At 40.1% G+C, this 21,567-nt stretch overlaps 1 protein-coding gene across 1 annotated transcript in view; it reads right to left on the bottom strand.

The window, feature by feature from the left end:
• The window catches only part of LOC133526213 (myeloid leukemia factor), a 36,918-nt gene extending 16,748 nt beyond the window's left edge, over positions 1-20,170 (bottom strand). The window contains exons 1-7 of the mRNA XM_061862740.1: positions 19,961-20,170; positions 16,934-17,115; positions 15,661-15,749; positions 10,570-10,672; positions 4,790-4,910; positions 3,654-3,673; positions 3,527-3,596 (exon numbers count right to left, since the gene is read on the bottom strand). Of these exons, the coding sequence (XP_061718724.1) occupies positions 3,527-3,596; positions 3,654-3,673; positions 4,790-4,910; positions 10,570-10,672; positions 15,661-15,749; positions 16,934-17,115; positions 19,961-20,013 (638 nt within the window). The 5' untranslated portion in view covers positions 20,014-20,170. The remainder of the gene's footprint in view (positions 1-3,526; positions 3,597-3,653; positions 3,674-4,789; positions 4,911-10,569; positions 10,673-15,660; positions 15,750-16,933; positions 17,116-19,960) is intronic.
• Between the last annotated feature and the right edge of the window lie 1,397 nt (positions 20,171-21,567).

The raw sequence follows: 21,567 nt of genomic DNA, 5'->3' as shown, positions 1-21,567 counted from the left end.
CTGCGCCGTGCCCCAAGGATCGGTTATGGGAAATAACCTGTTTTTGATTTTAATTAATGACATTACGACTGCCTGTAATGAGCCGGAATATGTGATATTTGCTGACGATACTTGCATCATAGTTCATGCTGACGAACTGGAAGCTTTGAAATTGAAGCTTCACCTAGTCATGGAACACATGTCTCGGTGGTTCTCTTCCAACGGCATGTTATTAAATGTGGAAAAAACAAACATTTTACATTTTAGTTTAAAAAAGAAATACAGCCCTCTAAATGTAACCACCAATAACACCATTGTACCTCAGGTTGACTCGGCTAGGTACCTGGGCTTCGTAATAGATTCGGGGCTGACATGGTCGTCACACATTGACTATATGTGCGATAAACTCTCCGCCGCTTGCTATGCACTGTCTAGGCTCGCACCTACCTTGTCTCCCAGCAACTTGAGGAAAGCATACTTTGGCTACTTTCACTCAATTTTAATTCAAGGGGTTGATTTATGGGCAACGTCTGCTAATCGTGACAGGGTTTTTAAAATCCAAAAGCGAGCTTTGCGCATCATAGGCCGAAAACCGGTAGACCATCCCGCTAAAGACATTTTCAGACTTCATAAAATCCTTACCTTACCAAGTGTTTACATACTGACTGCTTGTACATACATTCGTAGCAACCTACATAACTATAAAACATACGGGCAATCTACCCAAAGACCTACACGCAGTCGGCACCTGCTGATGCCCCCACGCAGACGTCTAGCTAAGGCTCGCGCGGCTCTCAGCGTTGCGGGGATCCATTTGTACAACTGTGTTCCTGAACACATAAAGAGACAGGATAGTATTGCCTCATTTACAAAAGGACTAAAGGCACTCCTTACTGACCTTGCGTGCTACGATGTAAACGAGTTTCGGCAAAAAGATCATTGATCCTAGCACTACGAGTATTCAAACTCTGTAAATAAAAATAATATAATAATGTGTATTAAAATTCACGTGATGTATACTTAGCTTAATAATTTAATCTAATTTTTTATTTAATTTTTAATATATTGTATTTTTGTTGGACATGTAAATGAGATGTACATTTATCAATAAATCATCTGAAATCTGAAATCTGAAACTGACTTAGTACTAAAGTATGAATAGCATGTGTTGTGGGTATATATATATATATATCGTTGTCTAAGTACCCACAACACATGCCACTCATACTTTAGTACTAAGTCAGTTTGTGTAATAATGTCCTATAATATTTCTTTATTTATCATAAAAACAAAGATTAATTTTCTTACATTTTAGGTTAATATATTAAATAATCGCTAGATAAAAAAATATGTTAACTAATGACCATTAATGCATAAGTAATAGATAATTTATGCATTATTAATCTTCGACGAATTAATTATGGTCATATTGCATGCTAGTTCTAAGGAAATTTCACATATTTAATTTAATTATTTACACTGATATACAAATAAAACTACAGTTATCGATAGTTATAGTACATCCCTAGTTCACAACAAAAAATAATGTAAAATATCTAATTTTCGATGTGTTTATAGCCTGCTGACCCAAAATAAGGTCAAAAGTATCTAAAGCAATACTTACCAGTCTTCATCCAAGGGAAATTTCGCCATAAAATCCCTTTTTTCGTGATTTTCTCGAGTGGCTCGCTTGCCACATATTTCACACTTAGTAAACCGTTTTCTCGCTGGCATTGTAACAAACTCGCTCTTTACTCTGATCACGGTTGACTATTTTCGATTTTTGCACTAAATAATAAAGAAATTACACGAAATACCCGAACAAAACATTGAAGCCTTCAAAACAAACAAAGCAATTAGGCTGACAGTAGACTTGATGTAAACTTGACAGAATAAATAGCACTGACGTTTTCTTTTTCTTGGCAATGATTTGCGAAACAAATTCCATACAAAACTTTTTTCTTCCTAGTTGCGTCAGCCTGATCGGAATTTGGCAGCTAACTCCATCTTGCGTCCAGTAGAAGAATCAAAATCGTACAGGTAAAACTACTCTTTGCCTTAGGATCCCCTTTTAAATGTCATAAATCCAAACATGGCAGCCATACCCATCGACAAAAAAGTCTACCGTTGATCTAATTTCATTTGACAGTTAACTAATACGTATTCGACACGCTTATATTTGACAACTAGAATCCTGACTAGAGCTGGGACTGCGTACCAAAAGTACGTCTCTGTTACTCGTACCAAAAGTACGTCTAATATACCAGTTTTACGAGTATGACCCCCAATAGGCAGTTTACGTATTTGCCGTGCTTAGGCGTCTTACAAATAAGGATTATTTATACAAATATCGACTTATTATTTCGGTAAGGGTCGGAAATATGGTGACGTTTTGAGTGAAGGCTATGAATCTATTGTCATATTTTTGTTATATATTATTACATTATTTTTAGATACAACAGACACCCAGACGACCATCTGTTAACAAAATTTTATTTTACCTAAAGTAACGGTAAGAATGGAGGTACGAGGTGATAAAAGTTTCATATTTGTTTTATTTCAGAAATCAAAGTCCGTACTTTTAAATACTCGACAAGCTAAAAGTAGTCTATTACAAATAACCTGTTCCAAAAACTATTCCGGTACAACGCCCCGCCTCTAGTGTGGATATTGTTCACTGACAGGTGGTGATAATAGCAATTCGACAAGTCACAATATTTCTCACATCAAATGGAAATCAACACGAAACGTCACTTTTAGCATGTCGAATAAGGGCCCAGACTTATACAATTTGGTTTCACTTCTATGAAATTGTAAAGTAGGTTTAGGTAAGATTATTAAGATTATTAATTATTATTAATTTCCTTTTAATTGCGGAGACACGTAATTGGTTGAATTCATTACAGTTGATTAAAGCGTTGAAAAAGAGTCATTATAGTCGAGTCCGGAAGTTCATATTGAAAAGTATGCGATTACAGTTTGGGATACGAAGTCTTAATTCAATTATTAAAGTCGACGAGTAGAAAAATTTACATTTAACAATAGTTTTATAAATTTTGTAGTAAGTTTAAAATTACCTCGACAAATATATCGTGTTCAAGTAATCAACATCGGTTAGGAGCCACTCCACACTAGCGTCTCCCGAGCGTCGGCGTCTAGTCAACTCTATGGCTGCTGCTTCATGTTGGCGCAACTGCACAACGACGCCATTTTACTTAGCGCCGACTAGACGCCGACGCTCAAGACGCTAGTGTGGGGTACCTCTAAGAGTAGGAATATGGAGGGTAGAGGTAAGGAGAACAATCTCTTATGGGAGAATTGTTATAAATAATAGTTCGAAATCTCTTTGGTGGCGCTAGGGTAGCACAAGGACATTATATAAATTTAGACGTTATTGACGGAGTGAAGTGCGCTGTCAGTGATTTGTTTTATTTTATCAAATACAAAAATTTGTGGCGCCACCTATTTTAGTTTTTACTTTACCACCTATTTAAAAAAAAGCGGGTTCAAACCCCGGATCGTGGTATTAAAAAAAAAGTATACTGACTTGGGTAGTGTGGCGGGCTCGTGCGCGTGCGCGTGCGCGGGCGCGGGCTCGATGGCGAGGCGCGGCGCGCGCGCGGGCGCGGGCCCGGCGGCGGCGGCCAGCGCGGCGCGCGCGCCGCTGTACGCGCCGGCCTTCTGTTGGAACTCTCTGTCGGACAACGTTACACGTATAGTAGTGCTAGCGATACGTCTAAAAACGCTGCAAATTGTGTTAAAAACATAAAAATCGGCCCGAGGCCACCAAAAAGATTTTTTTTTTTGAGATATGAATATGACGTCATCTTTTTTGTATGGAAATTTTTTTATCAAGCGTTTTTCGACTTGAAATATGAAAGTAAAAAAATATAGTGTTGGGGTTAAATATGAGGATATTAGGTATTACTTGAGGTATATTTTACAAAAAATAAATCAACGGTATCGTATCTGGAGAAGCTCAAACTTGGTATGTTTTAAACCCGTTTTAATATATTTAAATAAATAAAATAAAAATATTACACTTGTATCTTATAAAAGCAAATAAAGAAACAGAAACAGATTACCCAAATAACCGGAAAACACTGGATAAATACATAGCATTAACCCTTTATCTCTGGATGAATGCGCCAAGAGCGCGAAGCCATTAAAAAAAAAAAAAAACCCTTTATCAGGCTGACAGTCCAAAAATGAAAATCGAATGTCAGTCTTACTCATCGAAAATAGAACACAAGTTTGAAGTGCCGAGGGCCGGATTTAGGGGAGGGCAACCGGGGCCTCCACAAAAGAGGGACCCCCACAATAGAGAATTCGAAAAATTTACCATTTTATTTGAAAAAAATTTGGGGCCAGGGGGCTATTTTTTTTTTTATACTACGTCGGTGGCAAACAAGCATACGGCCCGCCTGATGGTAAGCAGTCTCCGTAGCCTATGTACGCCTGTAACTCCAGAGGAGTTACATGCGCGTTGCCGACCGTAACCCCGCCCCCCCCTCGTTGAGCTCTGGCAACCTTACTCACCGACAGGAACACAACACTATGAGCAGGGTCTAGTGTTATTTGGCTGCTGTTTTCTGTAAGGTGAAGGTACTTCCCCAGTTGGGCTCTGCTCTAGATCTGGAATGACATCCACTGGCTGTGCCCTACCACACAAAGCGAGATGAAATTCACAATGCCCATACCTCTCTTTTGGACGTAGTTTAAGGCCTCCAGACCTCTAAATACGGGATTGCAGTATGTGGGAAATATATCTCCCTTAGCCTGGTAAAGGGTTAAATAAATACAACCTTACCTGTCGAAATCCTCCGCCTCGTCTTCATCCAGATTGATGAACTCCTGCCTTTCCTCCTGGTCCCCTGAATACACATTCTGTTCTTTTTCAACCACGTGAGCTCGCTCGCCGATATGATGGCCTATAAACACAAAGAACACACGTATTACTAAATATGTACTAGTTTTGGATATGTAATATTAAACATATTGATATCATTTTTAGGGTTCCGTAGTCAATTAGGAACCCTTATAGTTTCGCCATGTCCGTCTGTCCGTCCGCGGCTTTGCTCCGTGATCGTTAGTGCTAGAAAGATGCAATTTGGTATGGATACTTATTGAGCTTACTGTGGGACTTAGTCAATTTATGTAATAATGTCCTATAATATTTATTTATTTATTATTTATTAAGTATAGCGACAGAACGGTAAAATAAAAAAAACTACAAAATACACTCGGCGTCACGGAAATCGCACACCCACGGGTTTTTGATTCAAGCCGTTATAGACCTTATGTTGTTGAAGGTAAAGTATGAGTGTGTGGGTTCATTTTAAAGATAATTTAACCCTTCATTTAAAAAAAAATCAAAAGTTACTAAAGAGTTAAAAAAAAAAAACTTTTTAATCAGAAACAAAAATCGTATATTCATGCAAAAAAATCAACAAATTAAAACACAATAAAATCAACAAATATTGGAACACAAATGGCTAAAACTAAACTTAAAACCTAGTGTTCCCTCCTTTGGCCTTAATTACTGCCACCATGCGAGCCCTCATGGACTTCACGAGCGTTACGATGTGCTCTTGAGGAATAGCTTCCCACTCCTCAATGACGGCATCTCGAAGCTGTTCCAGGGTCGCCGGTGCAGGATCACGTGACCGCACCTTCCGTTTTAGCTGATTCCAAAGGTGTTCGATGGGATTCAGGTCCGGACTCCTTGCTGGCCACTGCATAACGGTGATCCCAACCTGATCAAGGTAGTCCCGAACAATCAACGCTGTGTGGGAGCGGGCGTTATCCTGCATGAATGTGAAGCCAGAACCGACAAATGCGGCGTATGGAACCACATGGTCCTCCAGGATCTCCGTGATGTACCGATGAGCAGTCATGGATCCCTGGCCTCGACCACCACCAGTGCGGGAGACACAGACGAGCTCGGTTTTGCCGGCGAGGGAAATGCCACCCCAGAACATGCAGGATCCTCCTCCGTATCCGACGGTTTCTTCAAGACATGCCCGTGAATAATGTTCCCCTTGCCTCCTGTACACTCTTCTGCGCCTATCGTTGCAGAAAAGACACACCCTGGTCTCATCGGAGAAGAGGACAGCCTTCCACTGGTCGACCGTCCAATCCTTGTGTTCGCGAGCAAACTCACGTCTGATTCGCCGATGCTCTGCTGTCAATTTGGGACCCATAGCTGCTCTATGGGGCATGATCTTCTTCTCCCGCAACCTTTTTCTTACTGTAGAGACGCTCACAACGGTTCTCCGAACTGCTCGTAGCTGCTGCTGCAGCTGAACAGCGTTGGAGAAACGGTTCCGCAAAGAAGACGACACAAAGCGGTCGTCTCTCTCGGAAGTGCAGCGCTGTCCTCCGGATCCGGGCTTCCTGGTGAAGTTTCCAGTTCTCTGGAATCGATGAACTGCTCGGAGAACTCGGAAACGGCTTATGTTGAGCTGCCGAGCAACCGCAGACTTCGTCATTCCTGATTCCACCAGGGCTACTGCTTGAGCTGCTACTGCTTCCGTGGTATCCATTTCTTGGGGTGTTTTCTTTCTCCAGTTGTTCCGGTGTGACCTGTGTCAACTTTGGATACCGAATGACCCATATTCAGCAGTGGACGTCTTCTCAATTCCCCCTCAGGGGATTGGGGATGCTGTTCGGGGCGTTGGCCCCCTGCAGCGGTGTCAAACCGCCAGCCATGAATATGGCTGGGTCGTCGGGGTGGGGCCTCGGGTGAGGCCCCAGTGGTCGTGTCCGGGTCTTCTCACACCGGCGAGATCAAGCCAGCCAGGTGGGAACCCGTTGGGGGAGGCCCAGCCAGCGATCGTCAACCGGTGTCAGGGTGGTGTCAGTCTGTGGTGTGGTCAGTCCGGTGTGGCAGGGGTTGCAGGCGCGAGCTCGCGCGGCAGACCCCTGTGGTCGGGCGGGCGCGCGTGGTACGGCGCTATGCCACGGAGGTGGCTCCAGCGCGACTGGTCCGCGCGCTCGAACATCCGACCCGCCAGGCGAGCTACGAAATCACGTAGCGGTTCTGCTCTCAGGTCCCGGGCTATAACGTCGTTCCTCACATAGCGAGGGGCTTCGACGATGGTGCGTAGAGAGAGCGACTGCTGAGCGTCCAGTCGCTTCCTGTTGCACTCTCCCACTAGCGCGTACCACGCGGGGGCTGCATATGTTAGGCGTGTTCGGACGTAAGTCTTGTACACGCCTAGCTTCACGCGTAGCGATAGCCGGGACTTCAGAACCGGGGCAAGTAAGATGCGAGCGGCACGCGTCTGGGCGATCACGTTCTTGACGTGAGGGGCCATGGTGAGGTGGCGGTCTATGGTCACCCCCAGGTATTTCACCATCGGGGACCACTCGATGGCCTGCCCCAGGAGTGTGAGACGCGGCGGCATCAGCACCTTACGGGATATAGCAATCGCCTGGGTCTTCGACACGTTGACTGATAGTCTCCACTTCTTCAGCCATTGAGGGAGAGCCTCTAGGGCGCACTGGGCTTTGTGCGCTGCGTGTGATAGGCGGATGGATGACGTGATGTAGGCAGCGTCGTCGGCATATAGCGCGAGCGTAACGCCCTCGCTGACCGGGATGTCATCGGTGTAGCGCCCATAACACACGGGCGAGAGGCAGCTCCCTTGGGGCACTCCGGCAAGGATGGTGCGGTCGGATGATACGGCGTCTTCTACCGCCACGTGGAAGCGGCGGTCTTCCAGGAAGGTGGCCACAGTCTTGACTACTCGACGCGGAGTAGTAGACGTGGACAGCTTGTAGAGGAGGCCGGGGTGCCATACGCGATCGAACGCCTTCTCCATGTCCAGAAGAACAGCGACCGTGTGCTCCCTCTTGTTGTAAGCTGCTGCAGCGAGGTGCAGCACGCGGGCAAGCTGGAGCGTCGTCGAGTGTTCCGGGCGGAAGCCGAACTGTTCGTCGCGTGGCTGAATGTGGGGCGTCAGGTGAGGCAGAAGCAGCTTCTCGAAAACTTTCGAGATAGTAGGCAGCAGCGTGATGGGTCGATAGCTCTCAGGACGAAGAATATTCTTCCCGGGCTTGGGAATCATGATGACGCGACCCTGCTTCCAGGGGCGCGGGAAGTGGCCGGTCCGCAGGACTCCGGTGAAGAGCCGCGCCAACGTGGCGATGGCTCGCGGGGGCAGGTGGCGCAGCGCCTCGTTCGGTATGCGGTCGGGGCCGGGTGCCTTCTTCAGCGGGATGCGTCTTATCATCCTCTGGACTTGGCCCGGTGTGAGGATGATGGGATCTTCGTCTGGAGCTATGGACGTGGCGAAGTAGTCCGCCAGGTGCTGCTTTACAGCTGCTTCGTGCTCGGTGTCGTCGGACGGATTCGGTCTGAACTGCGTCTCCAGGTGGTCAGCGAAAATCTCCGCTCGATCTTCTGCGCGGTAACGGTGACCCATATTTCACTTTTACCCCCCCTTTTATACCTACCCAAGGTAACCCAACTAGCGACCCTTACAACGCGTATTCTAGGTGTTCTTTCAGAACGCCATAATTTCGTGATTATTATAATTTTTTCAGAAAATGCTTTATTCATGTTTTAAAGCTTATTAATTGTGCTTTTAAATGATATTAATATTGATACAGTATAATACATATTATAAGAGCTATATTCGCTTGAAACAAAAATCGGTGGGTGTGCGATTTCCGTGACGCCGAGTGTATATATATATATATTTAGAATTTTTTTAAGCCAATGGTGTAAAACGTAAAACATAAACGTAATAACTACTTTCAATGTCCTACTGCATTGCAAGCGCACATGGTTGTTAAGTAACCCTCTTTTTTGTTATGAACTCATTAAGTTAGGATCACCCGTGTTTGGGTAATCGTTATTAGAAATGAATTATATTTGTTTTATATAAAATAAAAAAATAAAAATAAAATATTCTGCAAGTAGGCCTCAAGGGCTCTTTTACAAGTCAATACAACATTTATAGTAACATCATATAGTGACATGAAAAATACATAACAACATTTTATAAATACAACAGCCAATACCTGGGTAAACATTAGATTAAGTATAATAATCTTAAAATAAATAATTACTACAATACAATAGAGATGTATAGTCTCTATGGTTAAAAACACATTAAATCTGGAGATGTAAAAGGTCCCCAATGTCAGAGTACTAATGCTAATAAAATTTGGAGGTGTAAAGTCTCTCCAAGTGTCAAAATAAAATCTATACTAAATAAATAAACCGCGTCTGGACTGTTAAACTAGCAGTCTCATAAACTAATGCTACATTCTGTACATAACTAGTATGTACCAAGTCAAGTATATTATACAATATGACAGAGACGTATAGTCTCCACGGTTAATACATTAAGTTTGGAGATGTATAAGGTCCCCACGGTCTGAGAAAAATAATAATATTATTATTTTTTGTCAAACACTTACAGATTACATCTAGAGAAAACTAATAGAACGGCGAATGCTGTTCCACCGTGATACAGTTATATAACTAGTACGGGGAACAGAAGACGCTTACCTACTCCCAAATTAAATGATGTGTACCTTTAGCCTTTAGTGCATATATAATATATGTATACCTAAATTAGCGTTGTCTAAATGTAAGCAGTTGTTACTTTTATGGTACTAAATAAAGTTTATTTCATTTATTTAATGAAAACTATAGTAAACCTGATCGGTCCAGCCGTTTTTGAGTTATTCCAAAAAGTCTTCTCTTCTAAGTAAAAAGACGTACAAAGCGCTGCGACGGTACTCGATATTCCCTTATGCAAATACATCATATGAACGGTTACTCACCGATGGACATCTTGGTGCCGGTGCGCGAGTCTTGCAGCATCTAGCGGGCCTCCTATGTCTTAACCAGCACTACTTCGTAACGCATCTTGCGATTACATGACATGACTTACTTACTTACTCACTCCGTTGGCTCAGCGACCCAAAATGAGACTTGGCCTCCGACACAAGACAGCGCCACTTTTCTCGGTCCTGTGCGACCTCTCGCCAATTGTCGACTCGAAGCTCGCGCAGATCCGCCTCCACCATGTCGCTCCAGCGATACCTAGGGCGTCCGATAGGACGTCCTCCTGCTAGGCGACCCAGGTACGCTCTTTTTACGTTCCGATCTTCGTCCATTCTCTCAAGGTGGCCCAACCAACGGAGTCTGTGGGCTTTACTTTCTCCCATGATGTTAGGTTCAGCCACTAGGTCTTCAATCTCACGGTTCTTAAGGACCGTCCAACTTCCATCCGGTCTTCGTTTGGGGCCCAGTATTTTACGGAGGATTTTCCTCTCGGCAACTAGCAGCATGTTTTCTACCTTGAGTGTTAGTGTCCATGCTTCGCATCCGTAGGTGTGCGGCGGGTTAACACCCCTCCCACGGAAAAATATTATCGTTGCGAAACCGACATGACATGAGCGGTTACTTTTTTTTATTTAATTTATTTTCCTAAAATAAGTCTGGTACATGGTTTTTACATTTGTTTCGCCAAACATAGTGTTTACTGGCGATTAATGCACTCACTTTCAATACACTTATTGTACCTTACTATCTATACATATAAAGAATTTTAAACATATTTAACTTACCGATGGACATCTTCTTGGTGCCGGTGCGCGAGTCTTGCAACGTCTTGCGGGTCTCCTTGATGCCGTTGGGGCCGATCTTCGTGCTGCTGGTCGAGCTGAATACCTGAAGTCAAGTTTCATATTTATTACATTTAATCTCCGACTGCTATTGCTGCTTTTTTTATTAATCGAGAGGAGGATCTCCATTTGAGCCTGGTCAAAAAAATTTTTTGTCGAAAAACATCGCATTTTTCAACCTATAATTATAATATAAATATTTTTTGTACGGTACCTCCCCTTTACGTAAAGTGGGGGTGATTTTTTTTTTTTTTTGCTTCAGCATTACTGCGTGGGGTATCGTTGGAAAGGTCTTTCAAAACTAATAGGGGTCTTCAACAAACATTTTTGGATAAAATGAATATGTGCGGAGATAATCGCTCCGAAAGAAAAAAAATGTGTCCCCCCCCCCCTAACTTTTGAACCATAGATCCAAAAAATATGAAAAAAATCGTGGAAGTAGAGCTTAAGAAAGACATTATATGAAAACTAGCTGTTTTTGAGTTATTACAAAAAGTTTACTCTTCATAGTAAAAAGACGTACATCCACAGTTCATCCCTTGGTTAACAATCTACCATACTTTAAGCTCCATTTTAGCTTATTGTGATGGAAAAGTAACTACGGAACCCTACTCTGAGCATGGCCCGAAATGCTTTTGGCCGGTTTTAAATAATTAGTTTACCCAAGTTTTCGCGGCAGCCCGGTGGGTATTAAAATGTAAAGTAATGAAATGACCCAGAGACTAACGAGGTTATACATGGTGCCCGCAAGGAAACGGAAATATTTTAACAGTATATTCCAGATCGTATTTAGAGACAAAAATGTCATATTAACTTTTTTTTTATTCGCCTGATTGATTGATTAATTGATTTTGACCTAGTCTCAGAGTAAATACCAATTTTAAAAAACTTTATTTTATTATGTTTTAGTGCATAACGCCTTTTTGATGGCTATGTCGCCACTATAGGTCTGCTATCGTGTGGCCTGAATCGGAACCATAAACATGTACATTTACACGTCACGTGTTTTCTTGTGCATAGTAGGTTCTGCCATCTTGTGGGCTACATCGGAACAATAAACATCACATTTACGCCTCGCGCCAAAAATCTGACGGCTCCTGTGCTGCCTCCTACAGTTCATGCACGCTCCCTATGGGACCTAGTCTAGACTGCCTTATTGACAGATATTAAAGTGACAAGGAACCCTTTGAATAAACTAGAAATACGAAAAAAATCCATAAATTTTCCAAGAACATGTACTTATGTTTAAATTATTATTATTATGAGCCCATACTGTCCCACTGCTGGGCAAAGGCCTCCCTCTTATTCTTCCACGTGTCCCTATCCTCGGAAGTCTCCCACCAGTCTCTGTCGATGGCATCAAGTTCGTCCCGCCATCTCCGACGAGGTCTACCGTGACGTATGTTTAAAAATATACAAAAAGTAAAAAAAAAATGTATAAGATTTTTACCTTCTTAAGTCCTCAGGAATACGTGGTTAATTTTTTCCAGTTTCCTCGCGGGCATCTTGTATTGTTAGTAGAATTCACTTTTGAGTATTTTAATATCAAATAAAAAAAATCTATATTTATACATTCATTGGTGTTTGTGAAGTCCCCAATCCGCATTGGGCTAGCGTGGCTGCCCACTTTGCCACGTGCAGTGGGACGTAAGTATGTAATATAATATGGGCGTGATGATGATGACAATCATTGTTTACATGATATTTTTGAACAATCACCGTATAGATCGTATCATTCACGAAGACGCGTGCCTTGACTCGTATTGTCATGTAATTAAAGGTTATATTCGACAAATCTACGCGTCATCGTGGATGACATGAAGTTTAGCAAACTGCGTAGCAACAAACACTTGAAAGCCCATTGTGCTGTAGTTACTAGTACATACATAGTATATACTTTACAGTACATATGGGGCTACTTTATAGCACTAGTGCGAGAAGTAGCATATTACGTTACTGTGTCGAACATTTAAAGGGCCATATGTACTGTAAAACGTTGTACGATACATGTGCGAATAGGTAATTCGCAACTCGTGTCGATTTAAAACACTCCCTTCGGTCGTGTTTTAATTTATCGCCACTCGTTTCGAATTTCCTATTTTTCGCACTTGTATCGTAATGTACTATATGAAGTTTTATCAGTAAAATGATCGTCATTTATCATTAGATTCAAAACCAAACACACGGCATTGGCAAAGTGCCTACGCTGCTGACCGGCCGTGACCCCGGTTCATGCCCGTACGTATAACACAACTCATTAGCACAACTACATAATTCATATTAGACATGCCTAGTGCTTGTGTTTTGTGCTCAAATCGCTATTTTGTAGACTCTGACCACGGTAACTTTGCACGAACTTGGCAGTAACTATGCATGCATACTCCTCCTGTGTCTCCTTGTAAGTTATTTACAAACCAGCCATTGTAATATTTGTAATGGTTTGATAGAAATACTTGACGTAGCAGTTGGCATGAAAACTTAGCGTGGTCCGATTAATTCCGAAAACTTAGATACGCTACTACGGAAAAGACAAAACTTTTTTATAATGAACTGTAACACAATGTATTGCAACATCCCTATACTGTATCGACGCAAATAAATAATTTCTAATTTCGGCGTCTACTGCAAATATCGTACCTAAGTCGAAATTTCGTTACCTGGCCCTCTATCTATATATTAGACGACCGGTCTGGCCTAGTGGGTAGTGACCCTGCCTATGAAGCCGATGGTCCCAGGTTCAAATCCTGGTAAGGGCATTTATTCGTGTGATGAGCATGGATATTTGTTCCTGAGTCATGGGTGTTTTCTATCTATTTAAGTATTTATAAATATTTATATATTATATATATCGTTGTCTAAGTACCCTCAACACAAGCCTTATTGAGCTTACTGTGGGACTTAGTCAATTTGTATAATAATGTCCTATAATATTTTTTTTTCTATCGTTCTTGCACATTCGAGCGATAAAGACAGACAAATAATAATAATAAAGTATCTGGCTCACGAGATAACCGTCAGGGATGTTGGCTCGACGATCATTGTCCCGGTAGTCGTGTCAGCGAAGGGTCTCATAGTGAAGAGTCTCGACCAACACCTAGAGACTCGCTAGGTGGTTGGATCAAGGGTCAGATGCAGAAGGCGGTGATCTTGGACACGGCGCGTATAGTACGTCGGTTCCTCTCTCTGCGGCCCTGACCACCGGCAGCTTGCGCCCTGCCTCGCTGCTGGCGGCACTCATGGTAAGGTTTTTTATAGCCGCTAATAATCCTTTCCGACGTACTAGTATAATGGAAAGGGACAAACGATTATTAGCGGCTTGTTATCTTTAGTAGACGTTTATGAATAAGGGGGTTACTCTCTACACGTTCCACTGCTAGACACAGGACTCCTCTCAAGCGTGAGAAGACTTGGGTTATAGTCCAAATGTCGGGCCAAGCGGGTTGGGGACTTCACATACACCTTGAATTTCTGTGCAGATGTATGCAAGTTTTCTTACGATGTTTTCCTTCACCGAAAATCTAATATCAAATGATATTCCATACATAAGTTCCGAAAAACTCATCGGTACGAGCCAGGATTTGAATCCGCCACCTCCGGATTGAAAGTCGGACGTCAGATCCACTCGGCCGTCATCGTCTCAGAGGCAGATACTTATACCTAAATATTCATTCCTTTGAGTGTGTTTTGTTTATTCTCTCTTCTAATGAGACGTGCCGATTTTTTTACATCAAAAAAATGACTGTATACAGTCACGTCCTAAAATATCAATACGGACAAGGTGCCAAAAATATTGTATACACTACCTTAATATATGGGCAATAAGATCGCGTATACATATTTTTGGCACTTTGTCCGTATCGATATTTTCAAACGTGACTGTAGAAAAGTTTCGCCAAACTGAAGACAGTTTGTTGGCGAATAGTGCGCTCTCAGTTAGAGTATTATAAGTACTCTGAGCCTTATAGTAGGTACTTACAGAGTACAGAACAAACTGCATATAATATACTTAGGTTAATTTTAAACGAAATTTGCGTGAATACATATATTGTTCAACGAGATCGGGTGATGAATCGTGCCGATTTTCAGCAATAACATTTCCAAATGACTTCCAAAAAGGATGTTCTATTAAAAACACGTAGAACGTGTGCAAAAATCACAGCTTATTTTTTAAAGTTACGAAAGTCAGTAAATAATTTCTAAAAGAAATACTCTTTAGACGACCCGTTTCGAAACTTCAAACGTAGTGGGGCTTCCAATCCAAGCAACCATAAAATGTAAGAATATTTCTCCAAGTTTGCTCCAAGTTATAATGGATTTTTTAGGGTACCGTACCTCGAAAGGGGACCCTTACAGCATCACTCGTGCGTGTCACAACCTATCTGCTGGACCAAAGAAGTTACAATTTGGTAGACATATGAAAGTCTGTGACCCAAAAGCGGGCATGTAACGTAAATAAATGAATTTTAAACATAGGGGTCACTTTTGGCGTATAAATGAGAAAAGTGTAGGGAACCCGCTCGGCGAGTTCTCTGTTCGTAGTCGCTTTCCTCAAGAAAGCGAGAAAACGTTGGCAGTGAAAACGTTAGAAAAATAACTTTGCATACCATATCGTGTTCAATACCTATGATATGAAAGGGCTCATTGTGAGAACGTAAATACTAAAATAGATAAATAGTTTAGAAGTTACATAAGAAAATAGGCAAATAAGTTTTTAGCAAAAAAAATACGTTTTTGGTACAAGCTTTTATCGTTGACTGTACTTTTATTTCCACAGGCAACTAATACTCATCGAGACAATTCTAAAAACCCCTAACACAAATAGTTTGCGTTGTTTTATCACCAGAGTACCCATAGCCACCTCCTCTCTCCATCATCAGATCAGCTCGATGGTACCATAATATTGCACTGTCACCCGACTTATGTATCCAATCAGCTCAATTGGAAACCGGGAAGCGGGTCAAATTTAGCTACCAAGATTTGACCCAAAAAAACACACACTAACAGGGCAAGTTAAATAAAAGCTTGTAAAGATACCTGAGGTTTTCCATTGGGTCCACCAGAAGACATGACCACGGTACTGCTGCTGAAGGAGCTGCCGGCGGCCATCGGGCCGTCCAGGTCTGCTGTGATATTCAAAACATACCAAATATTTACTATTGCACTCAGAGCACCAAAGCAGCAAATGTATAAATGTGTAAACAGGCCCTAAGGCCAGTAGGTTCGTAGGGGCCTTACCAAATAAAAATATTTATTGATTATCTCCGAAATGGAGTCAATTAGAATACAAGTGTCTTTGAGAAAGTAACTTAATTTAAGCTCAGCAATGCACCCTTGAAATTAAAAAAAAATACATCCCACTGCTGGGCACAGGCCTCCTCGGATGCATGAGAGAGCTCGGCCTCTAAGTCATAATGTGTGCCAGGCGTGTCTGAGGTTCTGTGAGATGATGGATAATAGGCTTTCCAGCACTTGCATGTGATTATTAATGAATATCTGTTTTTTATTTTATATATGTTTTGTATTTGTATAGTCTAATTATTCGGTGTATTGGCATATGCTGTAATGCCGTGTAAATATTTGAAAAATAAATAATAATAAATAATAATAAGGTTTCTTAGTCACTCAATAAATATACAATATAAAGATAAGATAAAGATAGTTTATTGTTCAAGTAGGCAGATTAGACATTACAATGCGCTTATGAACGTCAAATAAAGCTACATTTTGGAATACATACCAAAAATGTATGCGCGTGGTCCGAAGATGCTTGCCGTCTCCTTATATGAAGTGCTTTGTAGTGGCTCTTAAGAGGGAAGAATTGCGATCCTAACAAAACAACCGTTCTTTTTCCATGTCCACTAACTTAATCTTAACAAATCACTTTGATTTTGATGTTGATCGCTTCACCACAATATATTCTAGGTTAATAGGTTTCGCTTTTTGAAAAACCATTTTTATTTTTTGCAAATTTTGATAAAAAGTGATACCTTTAAACCTAATTAATTGTGTCAATAACAGACAAAAAATCATGTAGAATGGAAAATATTTAGAAATGGAAAATCATTTTCTCTTTTTGTTTGGACGATCATATGCTTCCTATCCTATACTTTCCTCTTAAACTTAAACTATTTCCGTTAAAGTAGATATTATTGGTCTTTCAAGAGTATAAATGACTCTTATGATAAGTGCCTGACGTCATTCATGGTCGTAAATTATGGTGCTTGTTAGTAAAATAAAACATTGTAAGTAAACCTTCATTCACCTGTCTATAATTTGCATGCCAAATTAGTTAGGACTATTAACTTACCAGTAAACAATCTGTTCATCTGAGGCATCTGCGGCATGAATGGCATCATGCTCATGCCGCCCATGGCCATGCCCATGTTGGACCGCGGCATGAGGGACAGCGGGCCGCCCAGCATGCCGAATGGGTCCGAGAAGAGAGAGTTCATCATGTTGTTCATTTGACGCATGTGACGCATGTGCGAGCTGTAGAAAAAAACTAACAGTTTTGAATGATTCATGATTAGTTTCACTAGACTTAAATCGACTGGGAGGATTTTTGAGCTCCCGATATTTAAAAACAATATAAAAGGTAATCACGGTTGTTTAATTTAAATCTACAAAAAACAATATTTGAAAAACATTATAAATCCATGACATGACATGATTTTCTGAGTTATTTGAACTTAACAGATTAAACATTAAAGGTACTAAATACTAAACGCCTGCAAAAGTGTAATAGCAAGCAAAATATAAATGAGTAAAACTTGGAAACCACAAATAAAATGGCTCATATTATAATTAAATATGAAGGTACATAAAAGGTACAAAAATTTGGCTTTTATAGTATTTACCAATAACCACGGGAATATAGCATAATAAAGTAGTACCTGGGCGACCGAGCTTTGCTCGGTTATAACTATTTATTGTAATATGGTGGTTTATAGGTGATAATCTTAACTACATTTTTTTACTAAATTAAACTTGTCTAAAACAATAAAAATTAAAAAATTATATATAAACTTGAACACATAAAAAAAACAAATGTTAGTCACCGGGCGAGATTCGAACCCGTACCACTCGTTTAGCAGTCCGCGTCTTAACCCGCTGGACCAGACGGACAGTGGCCGATAGCACAAAATTAGCGACCATTTTCTGCGTCGAAAGAAAAACGCATGAAAACTCGAAAACACGCGTATTCCCAAACATAAGACTAATCTAGATAGATTGTATACCCCCAAAAACCCCCATATACCAAATTTCTGCGAAATCGTTAGAGCCGTTTCCGAGATCACAGAAATATACATACATATATATATATATATACAAGAATTGCTCGTTTAAAGGTATAAGATACCCGCCATTTTGACTGTCAGGATGACGGGTGTACTGTTTTTTGGTGATAACTTTAAGTACCGTGAGGTACAATTTTTTTCAAAGGAGGTAGTAAATAGTACAAATTAGGTACAAAAATATGGTACGGTTTTCATTTAATTTTATTTAGGTACCCCCACTATTCTGACTCTCACACCAATTTGTAATTGAAATTTGGTATAGATGAGTCCTGGGGAAGGACATAGGATAGTGTTATCCCAGAAGTCATCCCTTGAGGGGGTGGAAGTTTGTATAGGGAAACAAATACCAGCCAGCTGCTGAGATGAGGCCATTTCGTGACGCTTTATTCTCACTACATTATCTTTTGTGTACATCTATTGATTGTTTGCTATATGCATAGTTGTGGGGCCTTCCCCACAACTCAAACTATAGCTATTCTATATAAAAAGTTATTATTCCCGAATCATCCGTAAGGGTGTAAAAAGGTGAAAGTTTGTGACGGGTATCAATAACTTCTTTAAAGCACTATAAAATTTTCATCATTTACCTTTTTATGAGAAATAAAGAATGTTTATGCATTTTTGACCAATGAGCATCACTTTAGGGGGTGAAAAGGGGGTGGAAGTTTGTATGAGGAATAAAAAAGTAGATTGGACAAAAAATAAGCTACCCAAATTACTACTTTCACACAGACAAAGTTGCGGGCAAAAGCTAATAACAAGCCATTTGGTATTACCCATTTGTACATTGTTGTATATATTTTGTGCAATTAAGTGTAAATAAATAAAAGCCAGAATCTTTTTAAAAGTTGAAGCAACAGTAACTAAAGGAATGGATATAAATCAAAAAGACCTTCAAACCTGTGCGAGCTGATGGCAGTATGTTGATTTGTGTAAGATTGTTATATAACTGTAAAGGTTTTCCTACAATACAATATAAAATAATTCATTCTAAAATATTTACATCCGTTGTTCCTCAAAGATCCTTGGAAATTGGATTGAAACATGTCAAGCACTTATTTGACTAAAGAATATGTGAGTTATTAATATGTTTAAAATAATTTTAATATGTTCGAGTCTCACAGAAGTTTTGTAGTTAAGACCTCAACATATTTCGCAGCAACTGGCAGAAGCTGCACCAAACTGTAACGAGTGCCAGAAGAAAGAGAGGGCCTTTGCCCAGCAGTGGGATATGCTATTTAAAAAAAACAACAATTCATTAACTGTCAGTATAACTTATCCCTTGGAGTGGTAGGCCGTCGGCTCCCAACCGATTGAATGAATGAATGTAGGAAGAATGAACATATGAATGAATGAAATTACATCATTTAACCCTTTAGCTGTGAGACAAGTATCAGAAATTACGAAAAATTGAACCCTGTAATTTTGAAATAAAGTTTAAAATCATTATAAGGTGGTCATTTTTGCCATATAAAATTGAAGTTTGGCCGTTAAAGGGTTAAATTTCAAATTTCATTAATTGAAATATAATCAAAATTCCATCAACTCAAAAACAACATATTTCACTTGAAGAGATATTGTTTATAAAGACCAGTAACCAATTCTCTAATAAAATACAGAAAAATTCCGAACTTTACTACAGTTTAATCTAAAACAATTTTTTTTCTGTAGGTAGATTGCAATAACATTTAAAAAATGTAGATTGCAAACAGGGGTAAAATCATAAAAGATGAATAATAAAATACAAATACCTATAGGAATTAGAAGATCAATAATTGGAATTAGAACTGGAAAACTACAATTATTTCAACATATTCATACAACCATGCTTTCGAAAAGATTGCTTCATCCCTGACAAAAAAAAAAACGTATGTCACGTCAGCCTATATGCAAAAAAGGACAAAAAACTTCACATTCAATTAGCAACCATTACGTGGTTACAATCCTCGACTTGATAAAGTTAATAGAGGATCAAATCAATCGCTATTTTAATTGCCAAATTGTGGAAAATTTGAGTAACAAAATTATCAACTTACCCGAAAAACGGATCATCTTCAACATCCCCCATCAGAGACCCAAAGAGAGACATGTTTCGACTTCTTCAAGTCACAGTAATAATCTTAATTTAATAAAAACACTTCTAACGTGGTATTTAACAGGTGATCACGCCAAATTCACGTCTCAGAAAATCGAAATCTCTGGTAATTCGCGAGTCTCCAAACACGCACAAGTAAATGTCAAACTCAAATAGTGTTGGGACATAGACATACAATATTGTTGGGATCTTTGGTTGGAATGACGATTGCTACGCTTCGATTCCGGACGATTACAAAATCGATTCCAACTTGCATCGTTATGGAAAAATCCACCTATAGGGGGCGAACGTAAGCTTATCTCTAAAGCCTATTATAGCACACAAGATTACATGAATGATGAAACACCATGAATGTGATCGTAAATAAGGAATTATTTATTACTATGTTAATAATGATGAAAATTGATAATACAATGTATATATACCGTTTTTTTTTACATTTAGATTTCATTCTAGAAAGTTTCTAGACGAGTATTTTTATACAATTTTGGTTTTTGACGATCCTTTTGTGAAATTATTTGTATGTCTTTCCCATCACGGAACAATGGTGTTCCGGACCTTTGGGAGGCGTGCGCGGAGCCGAAGCCAACACGTAGAGTCCCTTTTGACACTTTAATGAAATGTAAGGGGTACACCTAGCGGATGTTAAAATAAATCAATTATGAATTATGAATTATGTTGCCCTTGCCCGTGTCATGGGACGCACGCAGAGGCAGCACCCACCAGGGTGTAAGGACTATTTGAGAGTTGATGAATAGAATAGAATAGAATAGAATTTTATTGTATAACTGTGTACATACAAAGGTGGTCTATTTTTACATTATACGTGTCAACAGTTGCCTGCTAGGGCGTACAATTTTTTTATGGTAGGTAACCTACCTATCCTAAAACTAAGCTTAAACTTAAGTACATGGTATAGCCGGTAAAACCACTGTGCCAGTAGAAAAAGGCGCGAAATCCAAATATTCTATTAGCCTGCGCACATTTTCTAAACCCGCCGCCCCTCTCCACCGACGGAAATGGCTTGACAGACTGTTACATATTAATTGGCAAAGAATTCATTAATATCATAAAATACTTTATCGATTAGCCAGTTCTTGAGCCTCCGTTTGAACATAATTCCATCTAGCGCTTTTAAATCTAGAGGAAGATGGTTGAAAATGCGGATAGCCATAATAAAAGTGTTTTTTTTGTACAAAGAGTTGTTTACCTTTGGAAGGTAAATATCATATTTGTACTGGTCACGTATGTTGTTTTTTAATGATGACTTATTAACAAAAAATGCAGATTGACGTTTAATAAAAATACATAGTTCTAGGATGTAAATACAGGTTAAAGTTAAAAAACGTTTTTCTCTAAATACGTTACGAAGCGATTCCTCGGTGTGCATACGATATATAGTTTTTAAGCATCTTTTTTGTAGTTTAAATGTTTTGTGCACATCGACAGAATTGCCCCAATAGATAATAACTCCATATGTAAGTAGTGGATACACACTTCCGTAATAAGCATTTACTACCACAGTTTCGGAACATGTTTCTGATAGTA

This window comes from Cydia pomonella, chromosome 16, assembly GCF_033807575.1.
Source record: "Cydia pomonella isolate Wapato2018A chromosome 16, ilCydPomo1, whole genome shotgun sequence".
Classification (NCBI taxonomy): domain Eukaryota; kingdom Metazoa; phylum Arthropoda; class Insecta; order Lepidoptera; family Tortricidae; genus Cydia; species Cydia pomonella.
This window is presented reverse-complemented; position numbering and strand designations above follow the sequence as displayed.